The 22,585-nt window shown below is 40.7% G+C and overlaps 1 protein-coding gene and 1 long non-coding RNA gene across 11 annotated transcripts in view; one reads left to right on the plus strand and one right to left on the minus strand.

Annotated features, from left to right (window-relative positions):
- LOC118896678 overlaps window positions 1–16,953 on the minus strand; it is a 36,239-nt gene extending 19,286 nt beyond the window's left edge. Inside the window, exons 1-3 of one of the 2 annotated variants that reach the window (XR_005020242.1) lie at window positions 15,981–16,952; window positions 15,578–15,643; window positions 14,373–14,668 (exon numbers count right to left, since the gene is read on the minus strand). This is a non-coding gene — a long non-coding RNA (uncharacterized LOC118896678). Of the gene's footprint in view, window positions 1–14,372; window positions 14,669–15,577; window positions 15,644–15,980 lie in introns of those variants that run through there. The other variant, XR_005020243.1, reaches the window with a different exon arrangement.
- Window positions 16,954–17,057: 104 nt separating this feature from the next.
- TUT7 (terminal uridylyl transferase 7) overlaps window positions 17,058–22,585 on the plus strand; it is a 60,765-nt gene continuing 55,237 nt past the window's right edge. For 7 of the 9 annotated variants that reach the window (XR_005020241.1, XM_036854821.1, XM_036854829.1 and 4 more), the window contains exons 1-2: window positions 17,166–17,813; window positions 18,214–18,764. Coding sequence is in view for 8 of the 9 variants with exons in the window: in XM_036854821.1 (XP_036710716.1) it covers window positions 18,245–18,764 (520 nt within the window). In the remaining variant the exon portion in view is untranslated. The other 2 variants (XM_036854822.1, XM_036854826.1) reach the window with 1 other exon arrangement.

Raw genomic sequence — 22,585 nt, forward strand, 5'->3', positions numbered from 1 at the left:
CTTCCAAGCATTCACACATACGTTATCTAATTTGGTCCTCCCAATATGTCTGTGGTATAAATGGGACCAGGTATTATCTTCAACTGCACCATTTTGTGGCTTTAAAGGAGGGAAGCTGGATTTACCCTATTTTCCCATCTCAGCCTCCCATGTCATGGACATGATAGTCATGGCAGCCCAGGACCAGAGGTCTCTCCCACCTTCCACCAGACCACTGTGTGTCCTGGAGCAAATATCATGGTGCTGCGCATCCTTGTGGGTGAATGCACAAGGGGTTCTACAACTCAAATGGGACTTCTAAATAGTTTGGAGGAAAGAGCTGGCACAGCTTGGTCACCGTCTGTGACCATGGGCAAGTTAAGTAAACTCTTCGGACTTTGGATTCCTCATTTATAAAGTGACCATGTAGTTCTGTGTGGTCTTTAAGGTAGTGGATTCCAGACAATGAGTCCATGGGTCAGTTTGAAAAAAAAAATTTTTTTAATTTTAAGGATTAACAAAGGCTTGCCAACCCTTTATGTGCAAAATAAATTCAAGATGTCGACAACTACAACCATCTACTCACCCCACCCCTCCTCTCACCCTCACTACAATCAGTGAAGAATGGACACAGAGATCCAAATGAGGACCCAAAACAACTTTATTACGGGGCTGGTCAAGTGCCAAATGCTCCACAGAGTAATAGGGTGCCTCATAAAGCTGAATAAGGAGATGCTAGCTGGCATCTCTGGAGGAGCTGGGTTTAGCAACCACGCCTGACGCCAGTCAGATGCAGCGCAGCCTGTCAGGGAAGGTGACTCCTCTGCCTAGATGAGCTGGGCCCGTGCTCCCCACACCTGTCCTGGTGGCTGCTTCTGGGGGCAGCTCAGCTCCTGCCCCAGAAGACTCTGAAGCAGGTCAAAACAGAATGTTAAGATAACTTTAACGCCATATACATTATAGGCCAAAATTCATTGCTTTTTCTGTTTTCCATTCCAAATGATATTCCATTCAATACTCAACATCACTCACCAGAGATCTTGCAATGAACACCAGACAAAAGTCTAAAATACTCTAAATAACACAAAGCCAGCAACACATAAATGCCCAAATTTTAACCTAAACTTACATCAACGATTACATTTCCAAAGAGAGGTTGAATTCCAAACAAACATGAAATCCTTTGACCTGGGTCAATTAAAGTCTGAAGACATTAAGGTTCAACATTTTCTCTCACTCAGATTGCTGTATGGTACGAATCTTCTCAAGAACACAATCCTGACAGCAGAATTGTCTCTTTCATGAGTGTTACAGACAGAAGATCATGGATCCCAGTGGCACAAAAGGCACTTTTAGGAGCAAGCCAGAGGTTAGAGGTACCATCCACATGCAAGCTTCCAATGGGATGGATCCTGAGAGAGGAGCCATGGAAATTGTGGGACTCCTGTATCTCCTTGATTGCCCTATCTGTGCTTCTCAGCTGAGGTGAAGAATGTATACCACATCTTCTTCCATTCCCCAGCTCTACACTCATGAAGATGCTAGGACACTCTGTGCATTTTTAGGCCATTCCCAGAACTATTGGTACAACAGATACCAGCTGCCACGTTGAGGGTCTGGCTCAAGTTCCCATAGAGAACAATCAGTTATATACATACAGTGGAATTATTAGCCAAGCTTAAAAAAGAAGGAAATTCTGACACATGATACAACATGAATCAGCCTTAAAGACATTATGCTAAAAGTGAAAGAAGCTAGTCACTAAAGGATAAGTATGATTCCTCTTATATGTGGTACTTAGAATAGTCAAATGCATAGAGACAGGAAGTAGAATGGCGGTTGTCAGGATCTGGAGGGAGGAGGGAGTTATTGTTTCATAGGTACACAGTTTCAATTTGAGAAGATGAAAAAGTTCTGGAGATGAATGGTGGTCATGGTAACCCAGCAATGTGAATGTACTTAATATCACTGAACTGTACACTTAAAAATGGTTAAGACTGCAAATTTTATATGTATTTTACTACAATTTTAAAACTTTTAATCATAAAAAATCTCTTAGCCTGCTTGTGGAACTACAAACACCGTTGTACTATTCTCTTCCACGATTCTCTCCAGCCCTTAGCTGTGCAGTGATGCCAGAAACAATGAGACCGTCAAAGCACCGAGGCTCTTCTGGTAAATTCTATAGCCAACCCAGCCCTTCTGAACTCTCCATTTTGGTTCATAGAGGAAGGCTCTTCCTCCAACATTTCCACGTCTAGGCCTATGCTGGGAAGAGAGCTTCCACTCCATGCTCTTGCCATCCAAAAGGAAGAGAAGCACCTAATCTGATCGATGAGCTGACATGCACAGGGTGTAGTTCACTGGTGGGCAAGGTCTGGGTGAGGGTTCACTGCACCTGTATGTCTCTTTGTGCAGTTAAGCAGGCTAAGCCCAGCCCACTCTAGCAAACCATAATTCTATCTCTGCTCCACCTTCTCTGCCTCTGACTGGGTGTGAGTCAGATCAGCCTTGTGGAGTGGACCCGGTTGAATTTGGTTGCAAGGGATGGAGAAGACTGCCCTCCGGACTGGATTTAGAGTGTTGCTGAGCCCTTGCCCAGCCCAGGACCAAAGTGATAGTTTGATCCCCATCTGGGTCTCAGTTTCTTGAGCCTCTTCTCCTCCGACAGGTGCAAGAGAAGCAAAACTTGACCTTTACCTATCTTAGGCTTTCAGCTGGGGCTCTTAACAACAACAAAAGAAAATTAACAGGAGAAAAACAAAGCATGCAGCTCACATCAGTCAGGACAAATCTAAATGAAGAATAACTCAAAGGGGTGGCTTAGAACCCTAGCTTATATAGCATCTTCAACCAAGAACAATAAATCTCTAGAGAAATGATAGGACAAAGGAAAGCAGTTTTAGACTTCCAAGAGTAGCAAACTGTGGGGAGGTAACTATATGGGAGGACACTAGTGGAGTAAGATTTGTTTGCAGATTCTTCTGGTGTCTCTGGGCTGATAAGAGTCTATCTCCAGTAAAAGGAGAATTTATAGGGAGTTCCCTGGTGGCCTAGTGGTTAGGATTCTGGGCTTTTACTGCTGTGGCCCAAGTTCAATCCTTGGTCAGGGAACTAAGATCCTGCAAGCTGTGCTAAAAAAGTAAAAAAATTTGAAAATTAAAAAAAAAGAATTTATACCCTGCCTTTAGGCAGAAAGCAGGGAGCTTTTCCTACATTTGCTGCTTCTTAATTGCTTTCAGCTCAAAACAACTTTTTCTGTCAAAGGGACATATTTTGGGGTGACATATTCTGGTTTCCTTCACAAAAAAGGGGGCAGCAAAGAAAAGGTAGAGAATGAAGGTTTCATTCCCCCCCAAATCAGAAAAGTAGAACAGATATTCTTTTTTAAAATCTCATTTTAAATTGACTACATTTTGCTTTATGCAAAAATCACTTTCTTGTTTCTTTGTTTTTCATTCTGTTCAAATGCTGAAAGTTTCCTAATTATCATCAGTCCATGAACATACATTTGAGGAACACTTGAGGAGTATTCCTCTGAGTACATTTTGCTCTAAAATTCTGTGATACTAATACTGTTGTCTCTGCTTCCACCACGCCTCCCAGAATCCCAGAAAATGAAGGGGTAATAAAATATGAGTGTGGAAACCAGGTTTTAATGCCTTACAAAATGCTTTATGCAGATAAATATTTGACAGATAAAAAAAATAAGGTCTTTTCTCCTGTGCCAGGGCAATACAGGACCTCATCTAAACAAACCATCTGTTTACCTAAATCCAGGGTCTGCTTGGGGGACACTCTTATGTAGATGGAAAAAAAAAATACCAGCAGTGACACAGCCCTGGGGCACACTGCATCAAAAATGATTTCAAAATAGGTACTCAGTTTATTTTTACTTCATGAGGCTGCCCGAAAATTCAGGTTTCTCTGGTTCATCTCCTTTGTGTTAGTATTTATTTATTAAAGTGAAATGATCATGTCTTTGTCATTTTATACACACCAGGAGTAAAGTTAAAAGTTACATTAAACTGCCTTCATTCCATGAAGTTCTCCAGGTATCTGGGTACGTGAGAACTCATCTATTTCTCTGACAATTTTTAGCTCATTCTCTCCACCATGTTCCCATGTAGAGAGGGAGAAAGAGAACTCTCTGTCCCCACCCCCACATGAAAAGCCATTCTCTCTTTGCAAGTAATTTTCTTTTCAGCTGACATGTCCTAGATTGTTCTAAAAAGAACAGCGGCAGGAGAAAATACAAGAACAGATGATTCAAAGACTCCCTGGGAACTGCCGAGCCAGCTCCTAATTGCAAATGCAAGGGTAGGCGAAACATCTGTATTCTGAGTCACTCCATTTTTCTAGAAGGGAGGATGTCGTTAGCCCTCCCGCTGCATGAACCTCTGTGGTCTGTAAGTGGGCTCCAGAGCTGGTTCACGATGTGCTAGATCTAGATCTAGAGACCGCAACTGAGCTCCCAACCCCCGACACACACACACAAACTCAACATATTTTGAAGTCATCTTAATTAATTGACCACCTGCCTCTGAGAGTTTTTAAGTCTGTATTTTTAATAATGAGTATGCAAAGCAACATGTGTGTGTCTGTGTGTGTTTGGGGAGGAGAAGGAAGTAAATAATCTTAAAAACCTACACAGGTTTCTGACCTTGATTCTCTAATGCCTGGAATGATACAAATTCAGGGATACGGCCTTTTGTGGAAAGAGATCCTAGGAAAAAGTGAAAAGGGAAGCAGATTTTTTTCTAGAAAACTATAAAAACAGTTATTCCAAAAGAGAGCTGGTTAAGGCTTTTTGATTAATGAATAACAAAAAGATGATGGCAAAAGAAAAGTAAGACACTGATGAGTGAAAACAAGAACTAACAGCAGTTAAGGCAGAGTCAAGTTCACCAATGTGTTTTTAGGCATTACTGTCTCTTCTGATGTGACTCCTATGGGGAAATTTCACTGTTTATACAGAGAGTGTAAACAAATTTGTTGACCTAACAAAACATTTGTTTTCATTCCTCACACCTTCCTCCCCCAGCCATGGTAAACAGCTTGACATTTAGGCTCATGGGCTTTGGTGTGAGTCAGAGGTTCAAATCCTGGCTCTGCTATTCATAGCTGTGTGTCTTAGGACAAGCTTACTACCCCCTCTAAGTCCCAGTTTCCACACTTACATGGGTAGGCACCAAAACCTCAGACCCTAAAGTGACAACATCACGAGACATGCTTGTACAAAATAGCTCTGGGTAAGGAAATGAAACAAAACCTGAAAGAAGAACTGAGGATGGCAGAAATACCTACTTTGAAAACTCTGACAGGCTCAAATGATTGCAAGAGGAAGATGGCACATTACGATACGGACTCCCTGAATTGGCCACGGGCACTACCTGGTGATTCCAGATATTAAAATGGTCTGTCCTCAATCTGATTTTGCCCAAGTGTCCTCAGAGGAACACTTGAGAATGTAATCTTTTCTATCTGATGGAAGAAATGGGGAGACAGATGGTGGCTGGAAGTAATTGTAGGAAGGACCTGAGATAGGACAGCAGTAGGAAGAACACGCCTTAGGAAGTGTGAGAAAGTTATTCATTACCCTTGTTTCCTCTCATCCTCCCTTTCACCCATCTCTCCCCCAAGGCCATAGGCTAGAGCACTGGACAGTCTTCAAACTTGACCAGAAATGATACCATTCTAAAGTAACATAATGATGTATTATTTTGTTATTACTTACTTTTAGTAGCTAGTACTAGACTTCATCTTCCACGAGGTCTATCTTTGTTGGGAAAAGGCCTGGGTCAGTCCACTCAGAGAAGGGGAATACCTACGGGGTCACAGATGTTGGCTGGTACCATGGCTTCTGCAAAATTATCCTGCATGGGGTAAGATGCCTGTGACACTCCTGGAGTGGAAGAGGAAGAAGAGTCAGGAGAGAAGAGGAAATTGGAAGAGAGAGAGAGAAGAAAGAAGAGTCAGTGAAATGATGGGAGGCTGGGTAGTAATGGAGGAGACAGCTCCTCAAATTCTCACGAATGCCACTAAACCCATGAAAGCTTACTGAGTTCAGAGGTTACAAAACAGGATACACATGCAGAATCAGGAGCTAGAGAGGCAATGTGATTAAACATACATGCATCTACTAAAGGCTCAAAATGTCATGAGCAGACATGGAAAGGTCAGAAAGACCTAGAGAAAATGAGAATGTATGAAAGTGGCATGCCAAGCCGAGGGAACTGCCTGGGTTCATGCATACCTGCAACCATGCACACCATCACTCATGCATCAGTATTGGTTGAACTCCTATTGTGTGCCGGGCACCGCACTAGGCTGTGGAACACCATGGTGACAAAACCAGAGTTCTTGTTCTCCTGGTGTTTGCACACTAGCGGGAGAGGCAGACATTGATCAAGTAATTGCACAAGGGACTTCCCTGGTGGTCCAGTGGTTAAGAATCCACCTTCCAATGCAGGGGATGCAGGTTCAATCCCTGGTCAGGGAACTAAGACGCCACATGCCACAGGGCAACTAAGTCCGCATGCCACAACTACTGAGCCCAGGCACCACGACTAGAGATTCTGCATGTCGCAAGTACAGAACCCACGCGCTCTGGAGCCTGCATGCCACAACTAGAAAGAAGACTGTGCGCCACGCACGTGCCACAGCTAGAGAGAAGCCCACATGCCACAACAAAGATCCTGCGTGCCGCAACTAAGACCCAACACAGCCAAAATAAATAAATAAATATTTGTTAAAAAGAATCCTCATAACAAGCTTTTAAAAAAAAAATTGCACAAACATTGGTAAAATTGTGATTGTGAGGAGTGCTATACAGAAGGAGCACATGATACTACGAGAGACTATAACAGAGAGATTGGCCCAGCCAGAGAGATCAGAGAAGCTTCCCTGAATAAGTGATCTTATTGATCTTACTGATCTGAGCATTGAGTGATGAGATGTTAACTGGGTGAAGAAAGCGGGGGAAAGCAGCCCAAGAAGAAGAATATGTGTACAGGCCCTGGGGTGGCAGGTTTGAAGACTGAGAGAAGGCAAAGTGTGGCTGGGGAAAAGAGACCCCGGGGAGAATGGGCAGCATGACACTGGAAGGTGGGGAAGCAACAGGCCCCTCGGGGACTGCGGACCATGGGATGGCGTCAGTCTTTATCTTAAGGGCAGTAGGAAGTCATCATAGGGAAATTGACAGGAACCCCCAAGAAAGTCTGAAAAGGGCAAATGAGACCCCTGTTTACACTTTATTTCCACTTTCCTCGGCATCTCTACTGACTACCAATCAATGACAGCTTGTGTAATAGCATACCCAAAATCAGAAAAGTAAACATTTAATTAACTTTGTTAATCTAGTGATTTCATTTAAATAATTAGTATTTTAAAATGAATTTTCCATCAACATACAAGAAAAACTCCCAGTTCTGAACCACCGTCAAAACACAAATGCCCAGTATGTAAATTCGTAATTCAGTATTTAGTCTTCCGTTACTTAAAGAATACTGAATTAGGAATCAAACAGCCTGAGTTTTAATTCTGACTCTGGCACTTATTAGTCAAACGGCTTTGGGTTAGTCCCCAAACCTCTCTCAGTCTCAACTTTCCTCAGCTATAAAATAGGGTAATAACCCTTGCCCAACGTACCTCACAGGTTAAAGTGAGAGCATTTTGTAACACCAAATAGATTATTATTAACCTTTCTCCAAATTGCAAAGGCAAATACACGACTTATCCAATCAGATAACGTTTTTTTTTAACCTCACATATCAAACTGTTTTGCAATATTGTTACAAAATGCTGCTTTATCTTGAAGGTCATTGCCCTCTAATACATTACAAAACTACTTGTGTACATAAAACCACCAAAATTCTTTGAAAAGTTTTTCCCTTATAGGTTATTACAAAATATTGAGTATAGTTCCCAATGCTATATAGTAGGTCCTTGTTGGTTATTTATTTTATATATAGTAGTGTGTATATGTTAATCCCAAACTCTTGATTTATCCCTCCTCCGTTTCCCCTTTGGTAACCATAAGTTTGTTTTCCATGTCTGTGAGTCTATTTCTTTTTTTTATAAATTTATTTATTTTTGGCTGCATTAGGTCTTCGTTGCTGCGCGCGGGCTTTCTATAGTTGCAGTGAGGGGGGCTACTCTTCGTTGAGGTGCACAGGCTTCTTGTTGCAGTGGCTTCTCTTCTTCCAGAGCACAGGCTCTAGGCGCGCGGGCTTCAGTAGTTCTGGCGCACGGGCTTAGTTGCTCTGTGGCATGTGGGATCTTCCCGGACCAGGGCTCGAACCCGTGTCCCTTGCACTGGCAGGCGGATTCTTAACCACTGTGCCACCAGGGAAGTCCCTGTGAGTCTATTTCTGATTAATTAGTATGATGATCTCTAGGTCCATCCACATTACTGTAAATGGCATTATTTCATTCTTTTCTTCAGCTGAGTAATATTCCGTTTTATATATATATATATATATATATATATATACACACCACATATTCTTTTTTTTTTTGGCTGCATTGGGTCTTTGTTGCTGTGTGTGGGCTTTCTCTAGTTGCAGCAAGCGGGGGCTGCTCTTTGTTGTGGTGCACGGGCTTCTCACTGCAGTGGCTTCTCTTGTTGAGGAGCACGGGCTCTAGGAGTGCAGGCTTCAGTAGTTGTGGCGCATAGGCTCAGTAGTTTTGGCGCATGGGCTTAGTTGCTCCGTGGCATGTGAGATCTTGCCAGACCAGGGCTACGAACCTGTGTCCCCTGCGTTGGCAGGCAGATTCTTAACTACTGCGCCACCAGGGAAGTCCCAATGTACCACATATTCTTTATCCATTCATCTGTCGGTGGACATTTAGGTTGCTTCCATGTTTGCCTATTGTAAATAGTGCTGCATGTATCATTTATATTTACAAAAAAAAAAAAAGATAAACAAGAAGCAAATAAATTTGCTTATCTATGGGGGTTGGGGGAATGAAATGGAAGAGATGGAAAGGGGACAGGATCTGTCTGAATATAACTTTTATACAATTTCGTATTTTGAACCATGTTAGTATTTTACATATTAAAAAAAATAAATTAAATCAACAAGAATGGGTGGGTAGGAGGCTCTGAAAGTGAAAGAAATGAATTAACTTGATTATAACCAAGTTAATAATACAATTACAAAGAAAAAAGAATTAATCCAAAAAACATCTGAACATAATAACAAATTATTCTGACTATACACTTTCAGTGGGATATATTCTAAAGACAAAAAAAATCTCAAACTTTACTTGGTAAGCTTGTTTTGGATAATGTTGGTGAAGTAATTCTGAAACTGTTTTGTGTATGTTGTAGAAATGAGCAAATGAGTAAATATATTGATGTTTTGAGGAAGCAGGGAGTTCACTGTAGGAGAACAAAGAGACAAATATGGAATGGAGGTAGAATTCTATACTACTGGATTGGATATCAATTAGAGTATCATTATGAACTCATGGATTTTAGAAAGTGTTTCTAGTACTGTCCATTGAGAGGACCTAAAAGCAATTTCACCCCAGAGCCATGAGCACACATGGCACCCAGGGCTTGTTTTCTAAACACCATTCCCCAAACCCTTTGGGAAAATGCATAATTTCAAGGTGAGCCTGGAGCATTTTCTAGTGCCAGAAATTAAGGAAGTGCTCAATACTGAGGAAGATATGTCAAAGATATATAAGAACCTGTTTAAGGGGCTGCCACTTGCCAAATTTGGGACAATATGAGCATCAAAGTGAATAATGACAGGAATGGACTATAACACACTGAATAAAATAGAATCCATGAGTCTACACTGATTTTTTTTTTAATTTTAAAGTGATGAGGAGGAGAAAGGAAAGCCTTCCTTTATAGGAGAATGTTAACTGATAAACATAAAAGAGATGATAGAAATAGAAAGTCACTATTTCACAACTACCGTATTAATATTTGATTTCAGGAGAGAATCATCAGTGGATACTAAAACCACTGGGAGAAATATGGGGAAACAGGATCTTCACACAGTCCAAAATATCCCATCACAAGTCACTTATTAACTAAAAAGGGAAAAAATGAATCTTTATAATGGAGAAATACAGTAGATAACACCTTAATCAAATAATCCAACTGATCATCATTAAAAGGACATATTCACATCATATATCCTCTGTTGTGACAACTCAGATGTGTGATATATCACCTATTAGTATTCCTGCCAAAAATGTTTAACCTAAGTCTAACCATGAGGAAACAATCAGACATGTGCAAAAGAATGTGCTTGGACTCTTCAAAAATGTCAATATTATGAATGAAAAACCAAAAAAAAAAAAAAAAAAAAAGACCGTCAACCTTTGCTACATTAAAGAACAGAGACATGAAAATAAATACAATACGACGCATGATCCTTGCTCAAATCTAGAATACCAAAAAAAAAAAAAATGTTAAAGGACATTACTTGGACAATTGCAGAAACTTAAATATGGACTGCATATTAGAAAGTAGTATTATGTCAATATTAAATGTCCTGAGTGTGATAATTGCACTGTGGTTACAGAGGAAAATATCCTCATTTTTAAAAGATACATGCTGAGAGTTTGGGGGCCTAGGTGTCTAGATATGTGCAACTAACTCTCAAATGGTTCAGCTAAACAATACACATATGCACAAAGGGAGGAAAAGAGGAAGGGAGGGAAAGGAAGAAAATGTGACAAAATGTTAAAATTCTTGAATTACGTAAATGGTATATAGATATCCATTGTACATTTCTTGCAAATTTTCTATAGTTTTGCTATTTTTCAAAATACAACGTGGTTGGGGGAGAAAGGGAGCTTTTTATACGGTCACTGCAAGAAGACAGCATAGTTGATATACTTAGATAAACTGAGAACCAGTTAAGTATTATTCAGTTGGGTGAATCATTGCCAAGAGTTCAAGCTCTAGCAGAAAGCCTCCAGAAGATATTGGAGACAGCCAAAGTTAGCAACAACAAAATTAATTAGTTAATACAGGACACCCAGTTAAATCTGAATTTCAGATAAATGAGCAATTTTTTTTTTAGTATAAGTATGTCCCAAGCATTTTATCTGGCAGCCCCACTCAGAGAAGCACTGTGGTCTGTTCCATGCCCAGGGGATAAAGTACAACAGTTCAAGAATACTAGAACAGTTCAAGATTAGAGCCATTAATATTTTTTATTTACTATTTTTATTTAATCAAACTCTACTCCATTTTCTGTAATGAAGACTACTCTTCAACCTATATTTTCTCCTTACATATGGTTGGTACAGCCCTAATTTAGGCTTCATTTTCTCTCTCTGCATTGTGAAGCTTTCCCCCACTTCCACCACCTCTGACTTCTAAATACTACTTTCCCATCCTCTTCACTACCTTTCTCCCTTCTCAATTTCTACCTGTTTGGCTCAGGAGAGAATAGTTTCAAAGCAAAGATGATACTTAGCTGGGATTGCTTCTGGAAATTTGAGTCACTGTGTTAACCCCACCCAATGTCATTAGTTAAATGCCTTGACCTAGGCTGGTTGGGGATCCTCCCCTCCCAACGGAACCCCTGGACGTCTTGACATAGCATTTTTGGTACATTTGGCATCCATCAGGCCAGAGCAGCTCAGACAAAAGTTTTATATATTACAATCTTTGAAATTCCCTCTTATCAGAAATGCAAATCAAAACCGCATTGAGGTATCACCTCACACTGGTCAGAATGGCCATCATCAAAAAATCTACGAACAACAAATGCTGGAGATGGTGTGGAGAAAAGGGAACCCTCTTGCACTGTTGGTGGGAATGTAAATTGATACAGCCACTATGGAGAACAGTATGGAGGTTCCTTAAAAAACTAAAACTAGAACTACCATATGACCTAGCAATCCCACTACTGGGCATATACCCTAAGAAAACCATAATTCAAAAAGTGTCATGTACCACAGTGTTCACTGCAGCTCTATTTACAATAGCCAGGACATAGAAACAACCTAAATGTCCAATGACAGATGAATGGATAAAGAAGACGTGGCACATATATACAATGGAATATTACTCAGTCATAAAAAGAAACGAAATTGAGTTATTTGTAGCAAGGTGGATGGACCCAGAGTCTGTCATACAGAGTGAACTAAGTCAGAAAGAGAAAATCAAATACCGTATGCTAACACATACATATGGAATCTTAAAAAAATGGTTCTGATAAACCTAGGGGCAGGACAGGAATAAAGATGCAGACATAGAGAATGGACTTGAGGACACAGGGACAGGGAAGGGTAAACTGCGACGAAGTGAGAGAGTAGCACTGACATATATACACTACCAAATGTAAAACAGATAGCTAGTGGGAAGCTAGTGCATCGCACAGGGAGATCAGCTCAGTGCTTTGTGACCACCTAGAGGGGTGGGATAGGGAGGGTGGGAGGGAGGCGCAAGAGGGAGGGGATATGGGGATATATGTATACACATATAGCTGATTCACAATGAAACTAACACAACATTGTAAAGCAATTATACTCCAATAAAGATGTTAAAAAAAAAATTCCCTCTTATCACTGAAGTGCCTCCTTTTTTGGTCTTCTTTATCAGCTTCTCTTATTTTTCTTAATGTCTAAATGTTGGACAGCCTCAGTGTTTAATTCTGGGCATTTTCTCTTCTCTCCCTTGGGTCCAGTGCTTCCCAAAGTTCAATAATATGTATATTGTCTTCATGATTTTTGACATCTCTCGATAATTATTACTAGTTTTCTTTAAATGGATATGTTTAAATTTATATTTTTTTAATTAATTTTTACTGGAGTACAGTTGCTTTACAATGTTGTGTTAGCTTCTACTGTACAGCAAAATGAATCAGCCATACATATACATATATCCCCTCCATTTAGAACACTACAGTGCATTAAGTAGAGTTCCCTGTGCTATACTAATTTATATATTTTAAAAGAAGATTTTATACCGCAACTATAGAGAGGAATTTAATATCATAAATAGAAGATAAATCTAAAAATAAAACCTCAAAATATATAAAATGTAATTTTTTACTTAGATTTAAAATAATCAATAAAACAAATTATTAATATATAAACAAATTATTAAAATGCACACCCCAAAATAAATTACTCATGAGAAGAATTGAGCTTTTCAGGATCCGTCAAGAATAGTGACTGGATGTTTGGCATCACGTTCCTTGTCTTGGGCATACAGTTAGAAACTGAAGATCAGGAGGGAAGCGAATTTGCTGAAGATCAAAACAAAGTAGAGGCAGAGCTGGATCTATAGCCTGAGACTAATGAATCGCAGTTTCAGAGAGTGGTCTCAAAAATAGAGAATTCAGAAAGGAACACTAGCTCCTGATGGTGTGAGGGCTCAGTCAGGGGCCAGGAGTTTGGTGCATGGTAGAGTAAAAAGAATATAAACACTGAAGTCTAAAAGGCTGTGGTCACGTTGTGAATGAATAGGCCGGTAAAGCCATGTTACCATAAGCCTATGACTACTCTTTGAACCTCAGTTTTCTAACTCACAAATTGTAGAACTGCGAGAAGACAATCAGACACAAGTACTGAGTGCTCAGCCCAGTGGTTACACAATCAGTAGAAGTTTCCTTCCTTCCTCTCCCATCTTTGTATCACCAACACTGCCACAGACCTACCCACCACTAGCTATATCTCCTTTTGAAGGAGATACAGATTTTTTTTCTTCTTAATAATCCAGACCTGATTTCTCTCCACCACTGCCCTGTGTCCAGTGCTGGGAGAAAGGACTTCATCTGTGCTGGGCTGGTTGGCAAGGAGAGATGCAGCAGCTTCCTGGTGTCTTTTGGGGGTTGGGTCTGTAAAGATGAAGATGGCCTAGAGATGACTTCTAAAAGCCTCAGGTAACCCTCAGCTTTCACTTGCAATGGGAGGGCTGCAGGTTTTAGTGGGTAGCACATGAGCCCAGGGATATTCTCAGGTTCCTGATCCAGTGAATACTCAAAGGCCTCTTGGGAAGTTCGACCCCAGGAAAGCCATGGGGGGCAGGGCTGTGGGGAACCTAAAAAAGTCTAGAGTGCAGCATTTGATGATTGTGGAGATGAGAAGCAGGCAACGGGACCTAAGAAATAGCTGGGAGTTGGGTATTCAGTTTCCGTGGGAAAAGGGGCAGCTGAAACTTGGAAGTAGGGAGAGGAAGGAAAGATGGGACTGCTAGTCTCCATGGCAAGAGGGAGGGGAGCAGAACTTTCCATCACTCAGAGAGTGAGATTAGTTGAGGGAAAAGTTTGAAATATGTAGCCCATGTTCTCTTCGGTAGTAGACTACCGAAGAGAAACATGGGATGATTTCAGGAGTGTGAAAATAACAGCAGGACACAGTCAAGCAGAGGAGAGCTGAAATTGGCACTTTCAGGCATACCTGAGATTCCCTGTGTTCTTGAAAAGAATCCAGATGTTTCTGGATTCTTCTTGATGCCAAGGAAGACAGACAGCAAAGTAGCCAGGAGATTGCCAACTGGGGGGAAGTAGTGGACCACCCACAATGAAAATCTCCTGGGAGTTGCAGCTAGATCCCAAGAGGGATGCATGATGCCATCATGTGTAGGATGGGTCCAAGCTGGCAACAGCGAACCACTGGAGATGGACTAAGCTGACAGAACTAACCACGAGTCCATGAGTCTCAGACCTCAGCATCCGATATCCAGCAACAAGGCAAAGAACAGAGCCTAGAAAGACCAAAGAAGCAAGAGGACTCCCTCAAAGAGCCTGTGGATGTGTATCTAGGGACACTTCTTTCCAATCATATGACTCCAGATCATCACATCTCTAGATAGCATGCAAAGGAAGTGGAGAAGGAAATCTGAACAATAGGGTGTATATCCAAAAGAGACCAAACCATCAAAGATATGATTTAAATTAGCAAAGACTTGAGATATGTTAACTGGCAAGTTAAATTTTTTTTCCCATAGTTCCCAGAGGGAAGTAGAGCCCCAGAGTAACACTGGCTCAAATTTAGGAGGAAAAAAAGTACATTCATCTAAGCAAAGTCTTAAATTTTCAATTTCAGGACATTTTTTACCTTTACCATATTTTTCAACACTTTGAAAACAGGCACTGTGACTATTTCTCTCATATATCAGGCACATATCAGGAATTCAACATTTGTTGAAAAAAATGAAACGGATGAATGACCCTAAATAAATGGCTGACTCTGGAACAGCACAGTCTAGGTTTTAATTCATAGCATATACTAGCTCACTGATTTTCCTAAGGTTTGAAAACAAGCACTGGAAATAAAATTCTTTTACTTTAGACAACTTCTTAGGTCATAAATATAAGGTCCTGAAATAATTGAAACTAAGAGACTTTGCGGCAGGCAGAAACGGGAGATTCTGTTAGCCCTCTGTAATTTGTTAATGACCTCTAAGGCAGACAGCCCCCATATTTCTGCTCCAAATTGTTGGAAATATGTCTGGACCATGACGCAATCACCGCAGAGATTCTGAGAAAATCAGTATTCCCTCCAGTGACATCCAAAAAAGAATCAAACCAAACTTTTCAACTGGATTTTATGAACTCCATGACCAATTTAAATTCCCATTACAGTACAATACTGACAGAAAGAGGTATCTTACCTGTCAATATCTTTTGATTAGTATTGCATCTTGTTTTAGAGAGCCTCATTTATCCTCAAGATGAATCTTAAAAGCACATTTTGAATAGAAGTTAGGCTTTGGGAAACACATTGAAGAAAATGCAAATAAAAAATATTTTAAACCCTTAAAAAGATGTGTCCTCTACTGCTCCTCAAGAACTCTAGACAGTCAAGACTGACTTCTCCTAAACCGGTTGTTCCATACAGAGTTACTCGGCTGGGTGTGGTGATGCTTCTCTTCCATATAATAAATGTAATAATGTATCATCACACTCCCTTTGGACTCCATAAAAGGCCATTGTCTGCCTGTCAGATTACTGGCTTGTCATGTATTTTCAGAACCAAAGTATCTAGATAAAGCATTGTACAAAAGTTGTACCTACCTGTTTTAAATCACCTTTAGTACAGACAGTGGTTAAGAACAGACTCTGCCTCATTAGGGTCTGGATTCCAGCGGTTGCATTTACTTCACCATAAACGCTATTTCGCCCGCCGTCTTTAAAAGGGGGATAATACTATTCTCCTAGTGGGACTGTTGTGAGGATTAAATGAGTAATTATTTGTAAAGCCCTCAGAACAGTGCCTGGCAACAGCCAGTACTAATGTGCTCATTTTAAGACCATTATCCCCACAGAATCTCACGGACTTAAATTTAAATACCCTTAAAGAGAAGAGAAATCAAAACTGTTACATTTTCTCAAAGCTCCCTAATTTTATTAGTTGCTCGAGGCTTTCCAAGCATTTAGAACACGGCAGATAGCAAGGAAGGTAAAGTCAATGGAAAAGAGAGCGAGAAGAAAGGAACCCAGTTGTTTGCTAGTTGCATTAAAACATTCTCCGTTTGAAAATTCGAGTATGAATGCCCTCCTTGGTCATCCTTTGCGTTTACACATTTTCTGCGAAACCAGATTTTGTTTTTAAGAGAAACAAATCCGTACACAATCTAAGAAAAAAGCACAGCATTTCTTTCTCTGAGCCATACTGTGATCTGGATGAACAGCGGAGGCTTAAAAGCTAGGGTCGGCCATTAAGACCTCACTGAGACGTTCAATCACTCGAATTATCAGAAAAACAGCACGAGCGCCACGAGGCCTCAGACCCAGGCTGAACTTGCCCTGGAGGTAACCAGGAGCATCCAGGGGCAAAGCGAGCCTCCGAGCGGACCCGGGCACGCGGCTACGCCCCGACCGCCGGCTTCGCTTCTCTCGCGGAGAACCAGAGGCTTCCTCGGCACACCTCCCCGGTGCTTTTAAAGCCCAGGAGAGAGAGGAGCCCAAGCGAGGACAGCTCCGAGCGAACAAGAGCGAAGAGCCCGCACCCCGACCCAGACCCGACGCCCCACTCCCGGAAAACGCGCCCGCACGGCGGCGGCGGCGGAAACGGGAGCGGCGCGTGGCGGGAGTTTCCGGCGTGCGCGGCGGAGCGCTCGGACGGGGGCACGGCCGGCTCCCAATAGCGCACAATGAGACAGCGCTGAGCGCCGGAAGTGGGGCTGGAGGAAAACACGGAGAGGGAGCCCGGCCGGGACAGGAAGAGGCGGGGGGCCGCGGCGGAGGTGGTGAGTGCTCACGGGCACCGTTTCCCCCCGTGTCCCTGTCAGACTCGCGTCCGGGGAGGGTCTTGGGTGGGTTCTCCGGTCTGCAGAGTCGAGGGTAGGCCCGGCCCGGCAGATACGTTGGCTCCATCCTCCGCCGGCCTCCTCTCCCCAGTTGCGAGGTCCAGGGAACCCCCGAGCCGGTGGGAACTGAGCTCTCGGGCTCGAGTCCTAGTCTTCACTTTGTGTCAGACCCTGCGGGGACTGGAGAAGAAGGGATCTGGGTGGAGGCACTCGGCCCCAGCCCCCTGTCCGGCCGGGGAGACCCCGGAACCCTATCGAGGAGACAGGTCACTTCCTGCTTCCTGGCCCTACGGTGGCTTCTCGGCCAGGACTGCGGAGACGCCTCCTGTTTCTTCGCCTCCGACCCAAAGGGTGGAAACCGAGGCAGATCGGGGGTGGGGCGGTCCCATGGGGATCGAAGAGGGAGAACTGCTGTTCGTGACAAAACCAAACTTGTTTGGGGTGGGAGGATGAGGACTGGGGGGGTTAGCTTGAGTTGTCCCTTAGTCAGAAAGCCAGCCCCACTGAACAGAGCGGAGCCTTGGTCGGGAGCCCTCCGTAGCCCAAGAGATCGAAGCCTGTCGTTCTGAATAGTCACAAGCGGAGCCGAGGTGCCGGGGTACGTAGAAGGGTCTGAAAAGTGGAGTTGAGAGATGTACTGCGTTCACAAAGTTTCGGTTACTTTGTAGTAACACTTAAAAGTAATTGTCAGCTTGTTTTTAAAAGACTGGGGAGTTCTCTAAAGTATAGGCTTGGGGTGAGGTATTTGGTTTTGGGGTTTTTTTTGGGGGGTTCTGAAGAAAAGAGCTTTTGTTATATCTGTATAATATCTATGAAGAATATTATAGAATTAAGCTTCCGAACTTATAGCATAATGCACTAATTATTGGAACGTGATGGAAATTAGGAAAAGAAGGGTTTCTTACAAGCTTTTGAGCATCTGTGCAATAAATGTGTGGTACTTTGTCAACTTAGTATGATACCTTGTTATAGTTTGTCTCCAAAATGTCTTCTTCCAGGTGAAGAGTAAGAAAATTGAAGTCAAAGACCATGGGAGATGCCGCAAAACCTTATTTTGTGAGGCGTGCTAAAGAGCGAGGGACTACAGATGATGAGGATTTCAGAAGGGGTCACCCCCAACAAGATTATTTAATAATGGATGATTATGCTAAAGGCCATAGCAGTAAAATGGAAAAAGGCCTTCCAAAAAAAAGAGGAACACCAGGGAACTATGGGAATACCCCCAGAAAAGGACCATATGCTGTTTCTAGCAATCCATATGCATTTAAGAACCCTATTTACAGTCAACCCGCTTGGATAAATGACAACCACAAAGATCAGAGTAAAAGATGGCTATCTGATGAACTTGCTGGTAATTCAGACAGTTGGAGAGAATTCAAACCTGGACCTAGAATTCCTGTTACAAACAGACCAAGAAAAGACTCTTTTCAAGAAAGTGAAGATGGGTATAGGTGGCAAGATGGAAGAGGGTGCAGAACTGTAAGACGACTATTTCATAAAGACCTGACAAGCCTCGAAACTATGTCAGAAATGGAAGCAGGAAGCCCTGGTAATGTTTCCAACTTGTCAAGTTACAACCCTGATGTCAGCAATGTCTTTTATTTTTCATTCAAATGAGTTTTATTATTTTCAGCAATGCGGTTCCAGTTTTTCATAGTTTCTGCTTATTTAATGTGATTATTTTAAGGATTGTAATCATGTTATTTGGGCAACTTCAATATGTTGCATGTATTTCCCTTTAAAAGTTTACTTTGCCACAAGGCTTATTTTACTTTAGTAAAACTATATTTCCCATTGGTACTTTTTACAGAAGAGGGTGATGGTATCCCCCTGGGGATATATCGTAATTTCTGAGGGGTATGTATGTGTTTTTCTAAATTATGTATTATAATTTTATACTTGAATAATGAATATATCTGTGATATAAATGACAGAATATAAAGCTTAAAAAAAACTTATTCTATGTAAAAACACGATATAGACTGCATATATCTCCTGCTACAGAGCGATATGTGTCTTTTGTGTGGAGCATCAATCTCTAGAGAAGGATAGTGCAAGATTTTTTTTTCTCAAAAGTGAACATGGTAAACAGGTTGAAAAACATTGTTTAGAAAGTCAGAAATTCAGATAAGATAAAAGCTTGTCCTTTTAGTTTCAGTAAAACCAAAAGCCTTCTAAGCACCCTATGTGCTTGATAATAATTGCCCCAGAGTTATTATTTATACCTTTTTCTAAAAGGTGAATAGATTTTGTCCATGTAGCAGAAGAACAGAAGAATCAACCAGCCTCGTAAATCTTTAAGCTAAAAAGAACTTGAAGGAATTGCAGTGCTCTGTCATGGTGTATCAAAGGTAGAATCACAATTTTTTTCAATACAAAGCAGGTAGCTGTGTCTCTGGAGAGGTTAAATTTATCCAGACTTGTTTATGCAGAGTGGTAGATGAGGAAGTGGAACTGAAATCATGTACTGTGCTGCTCTGGCCATGAACTCGGCCTGGAATCTGACAGAGGGAACTGAACACGTATTCATAATTTCTGGCCTTTAGATTCTAAAAGTTTGTGTATATTTAAGTAGTTCTTTATTACTGTGTCCAGGTGAGACATGGACATTCTAATTTAGTTACCAATTGTTGGTCTTTCAGAAAAGAAAAAGTTGATCTTAAGCAGCATTACCAAAAGAAAGATTTATAGGTCAAAAGTTTGCAACCAGATAGATATTAAAAGAGACTCTACAGACCAAAAACCTCTTATTCTATATTCCTGCCTAGTCTTAAAAGCAAAGCTTAAGTGATTTTGAATAGGACCTGCATTTTTACTATCTTTTTGTTGAAGTCAATCCAAAACTCCTGTGTTTGCTCTGTATGAAATTACATGTGTGTGCTTTCAGTTTCCAAATGAAGGACTGTTCAGTTTCTATCCCTTGAAAAATCTTCATAAAGAAAATATTAAGCTTTGGCATAACATTGCTTACTGTAGTGAGAAATTCAGTTTAAAGTATAAACTTTACACTATGCTCAGAGGATCCTAAAAAGGATCTCACTAAAGGGACTGAAATTTTCCTTAAATCAAACTTATATCTTAATAAGGAAGGGTCTTATTAAATGATGCAAGAAGATGTAATGAAAATTATCTTAGAGTTGCTTTGTTTTTTAATACTAACTTTCTATTTTTCAGTTCTACTTTACTGCCCCTACTTCACTCCTCATATATCCTAGATTGCCAATTTAATATATTTGGGACAATGCCATTAATGATCTTAGCTGGAAAATATCCACTCAAATGCACGTGTCCTTTGTGAATGGAGTAATGGACCATATGCAAATAAAATATGAGAAACTTGGAATACTGTATATAGAGAATTCATATTACTACAGAAAGCCTGGGATGAGCCAGGTAGTCTTCCTCTAAGTAATTATGGGAATTTCTTTAGCAATACCCAGCTTTGCCTTTCTAGATTCCCTCCAATGAGATTTTAACTGTTTTTACCATGCAGGCCTATGAAACTCAGTTCAGAAGTTTGTATTGCCTTGTCAGTACCTGCCTTTTTTTTTTTTTTTTTTTAACAAAGTAAGGGGTGGGGAGTTCTGGTCTATTTTAGGTGTGAATGGGTTTGCTGCAAGAAGAGATTTTTCTTATACTGTTAGATAGAAAGATGACTTTCAGAATTCCATCCATGCTCTAATCTCTGTTTTAAATGCCTTTATTTGATTTAGTCATGTGTCCCTGGACCAGTTACTTATTTTCTTGGACCAGCATGTTCCCTATCTGTATAATGGGGATAATATTAGCATCCATGACAGGATCATGGGATTAATCTGAGGCAGTGCACAGAAAGTGCTTACATTGCCTCTGTCACATGATAAAATACTCAGTATTGGTAGCTGCAGTTATTGTCAGCATCAGACAGAATTTGTGCAGCCATCCACTTCTGTGTACAAAATGAGTTAACTGTGCTCTTTGGAGGGAAATTAAAGTCACTCTTTCTAGAAAAATGATAGCAAATATAGTGAGAAGCCTTTGTGATCAAGAGAGAGGAGATGAAAAAAGGAATTTGGTTTCATATCAGTTTTTGTTTTGTGAACTAACAATGGACTTCTCTGATGGTGTTGCACATGTTAGTGTAAACCTTTAATGAGTGTTTGCCTAAGAAACTTTGCCCTGAAAACTGAAGCCAGATGCAGTTATTTAGAGTTTGTAATGATAAGCAAATTAAATGAGAATAGACACACCTCTGAGTTAAAAGAATTGTTTATCTCAAAGGTTTATTCGGACCAGGAGTACTGTCCTTAAAAGATTGTGATAATTTAATTGGGCATAGGGGGAGTGTTAAAAAGCAATAGACCGTTTTTGACTACTTACCTTTTAGTATTCTATTTGTCCCGTTTTGATTGCTTTAAAAAAAAAAACAACTGTATTTGTCCTGATACTTGTTTAATTTTTTTTAATTGCTGCTGTATTTGCAGAATTTCATTATATTCATCTTAGGGTAGTTTGAGTACAGGGCTTGCTGCTTTTCCTTTAGAGCTGTTGGCGATAGCTATTTTTAAAATTAGAGGTCCTATACGTCCCTTTCCTGACATAATTTCTTTTCAGTCATACTTGCTATACAAGTAATGAGTTCCACTGAAAACTTGACATGGCAGTTGCCTCATGCAGAGCATTTCAGTAGGTTTATATTTTCAGAGAGTAATTTTTGGTAAGCCATTTAAAAACTACTCAATCCATTTATCACAATTTTAATTGAGGAAATGAATTTCATTTTACTCTTATGTGGTACTAGTAGCTTCATTTTCAGAACTTGATAGAAATTACCAGAGCTATTAAAAACAATTTTTTGTAGATCAGTCCCACAAGCATCTTCAGTTTTACTGAAGTTGAAAAGCTATAAGTTTAAAAAAGGAATAGATTCATTTATTAGTTATAAGGACTATAGAAGTAACAGCAGGGTTTATAAACAAATGAATTAGTCTGTACTTGTAGAAAACTTTTATTTCAACTGCTAATTGTTTTTTTCCTTTGAAATGTGCTCAGTGTGCAGGCTGTTCAAAGAAGCTAAAATGAAAGTAAAGATAAAATGGGTAATAGTTATCCTCGGTAAATACAGTTTTGGCTTGGACTTCTTGATATTAATGTGGGGGAGGGCCCAATTATGTGAATGCTAAATTTACAATTTAGTGATGGATTTTCACTCCAGATAAGAGTGGAGTTGATTTCTGAGTTCTTTGGAGTTAGACTGTCCATCTTTGCTCCATTGAGACTGTTCACTGATAAAAAATGAAAACAGATGTGGATAGTTTTCGTTAGAATACCAGGTATACTTACAGGTATACTAGGGAGCGTTAGATACATGTACATCATATATTATGATAT

The sequence above is a fragment of the Balaenoptera musculus genome, chromosome 6 (genome assembly GCF_009873245.2).
Source record: "Balaenoptera musculus isolate JJ_BM4_2016_0621 chromosome 6, mBalMus1.pri.v3, whole genome shotgun sequence".
In the NCBI taxonomy this organism is placed as follows: Eukaryota; Metazoa; Chordata; class Mammalia; order Artiodactyla; family Balaenopteridae; genus Balaenoptera; species Balaenoptera musculus.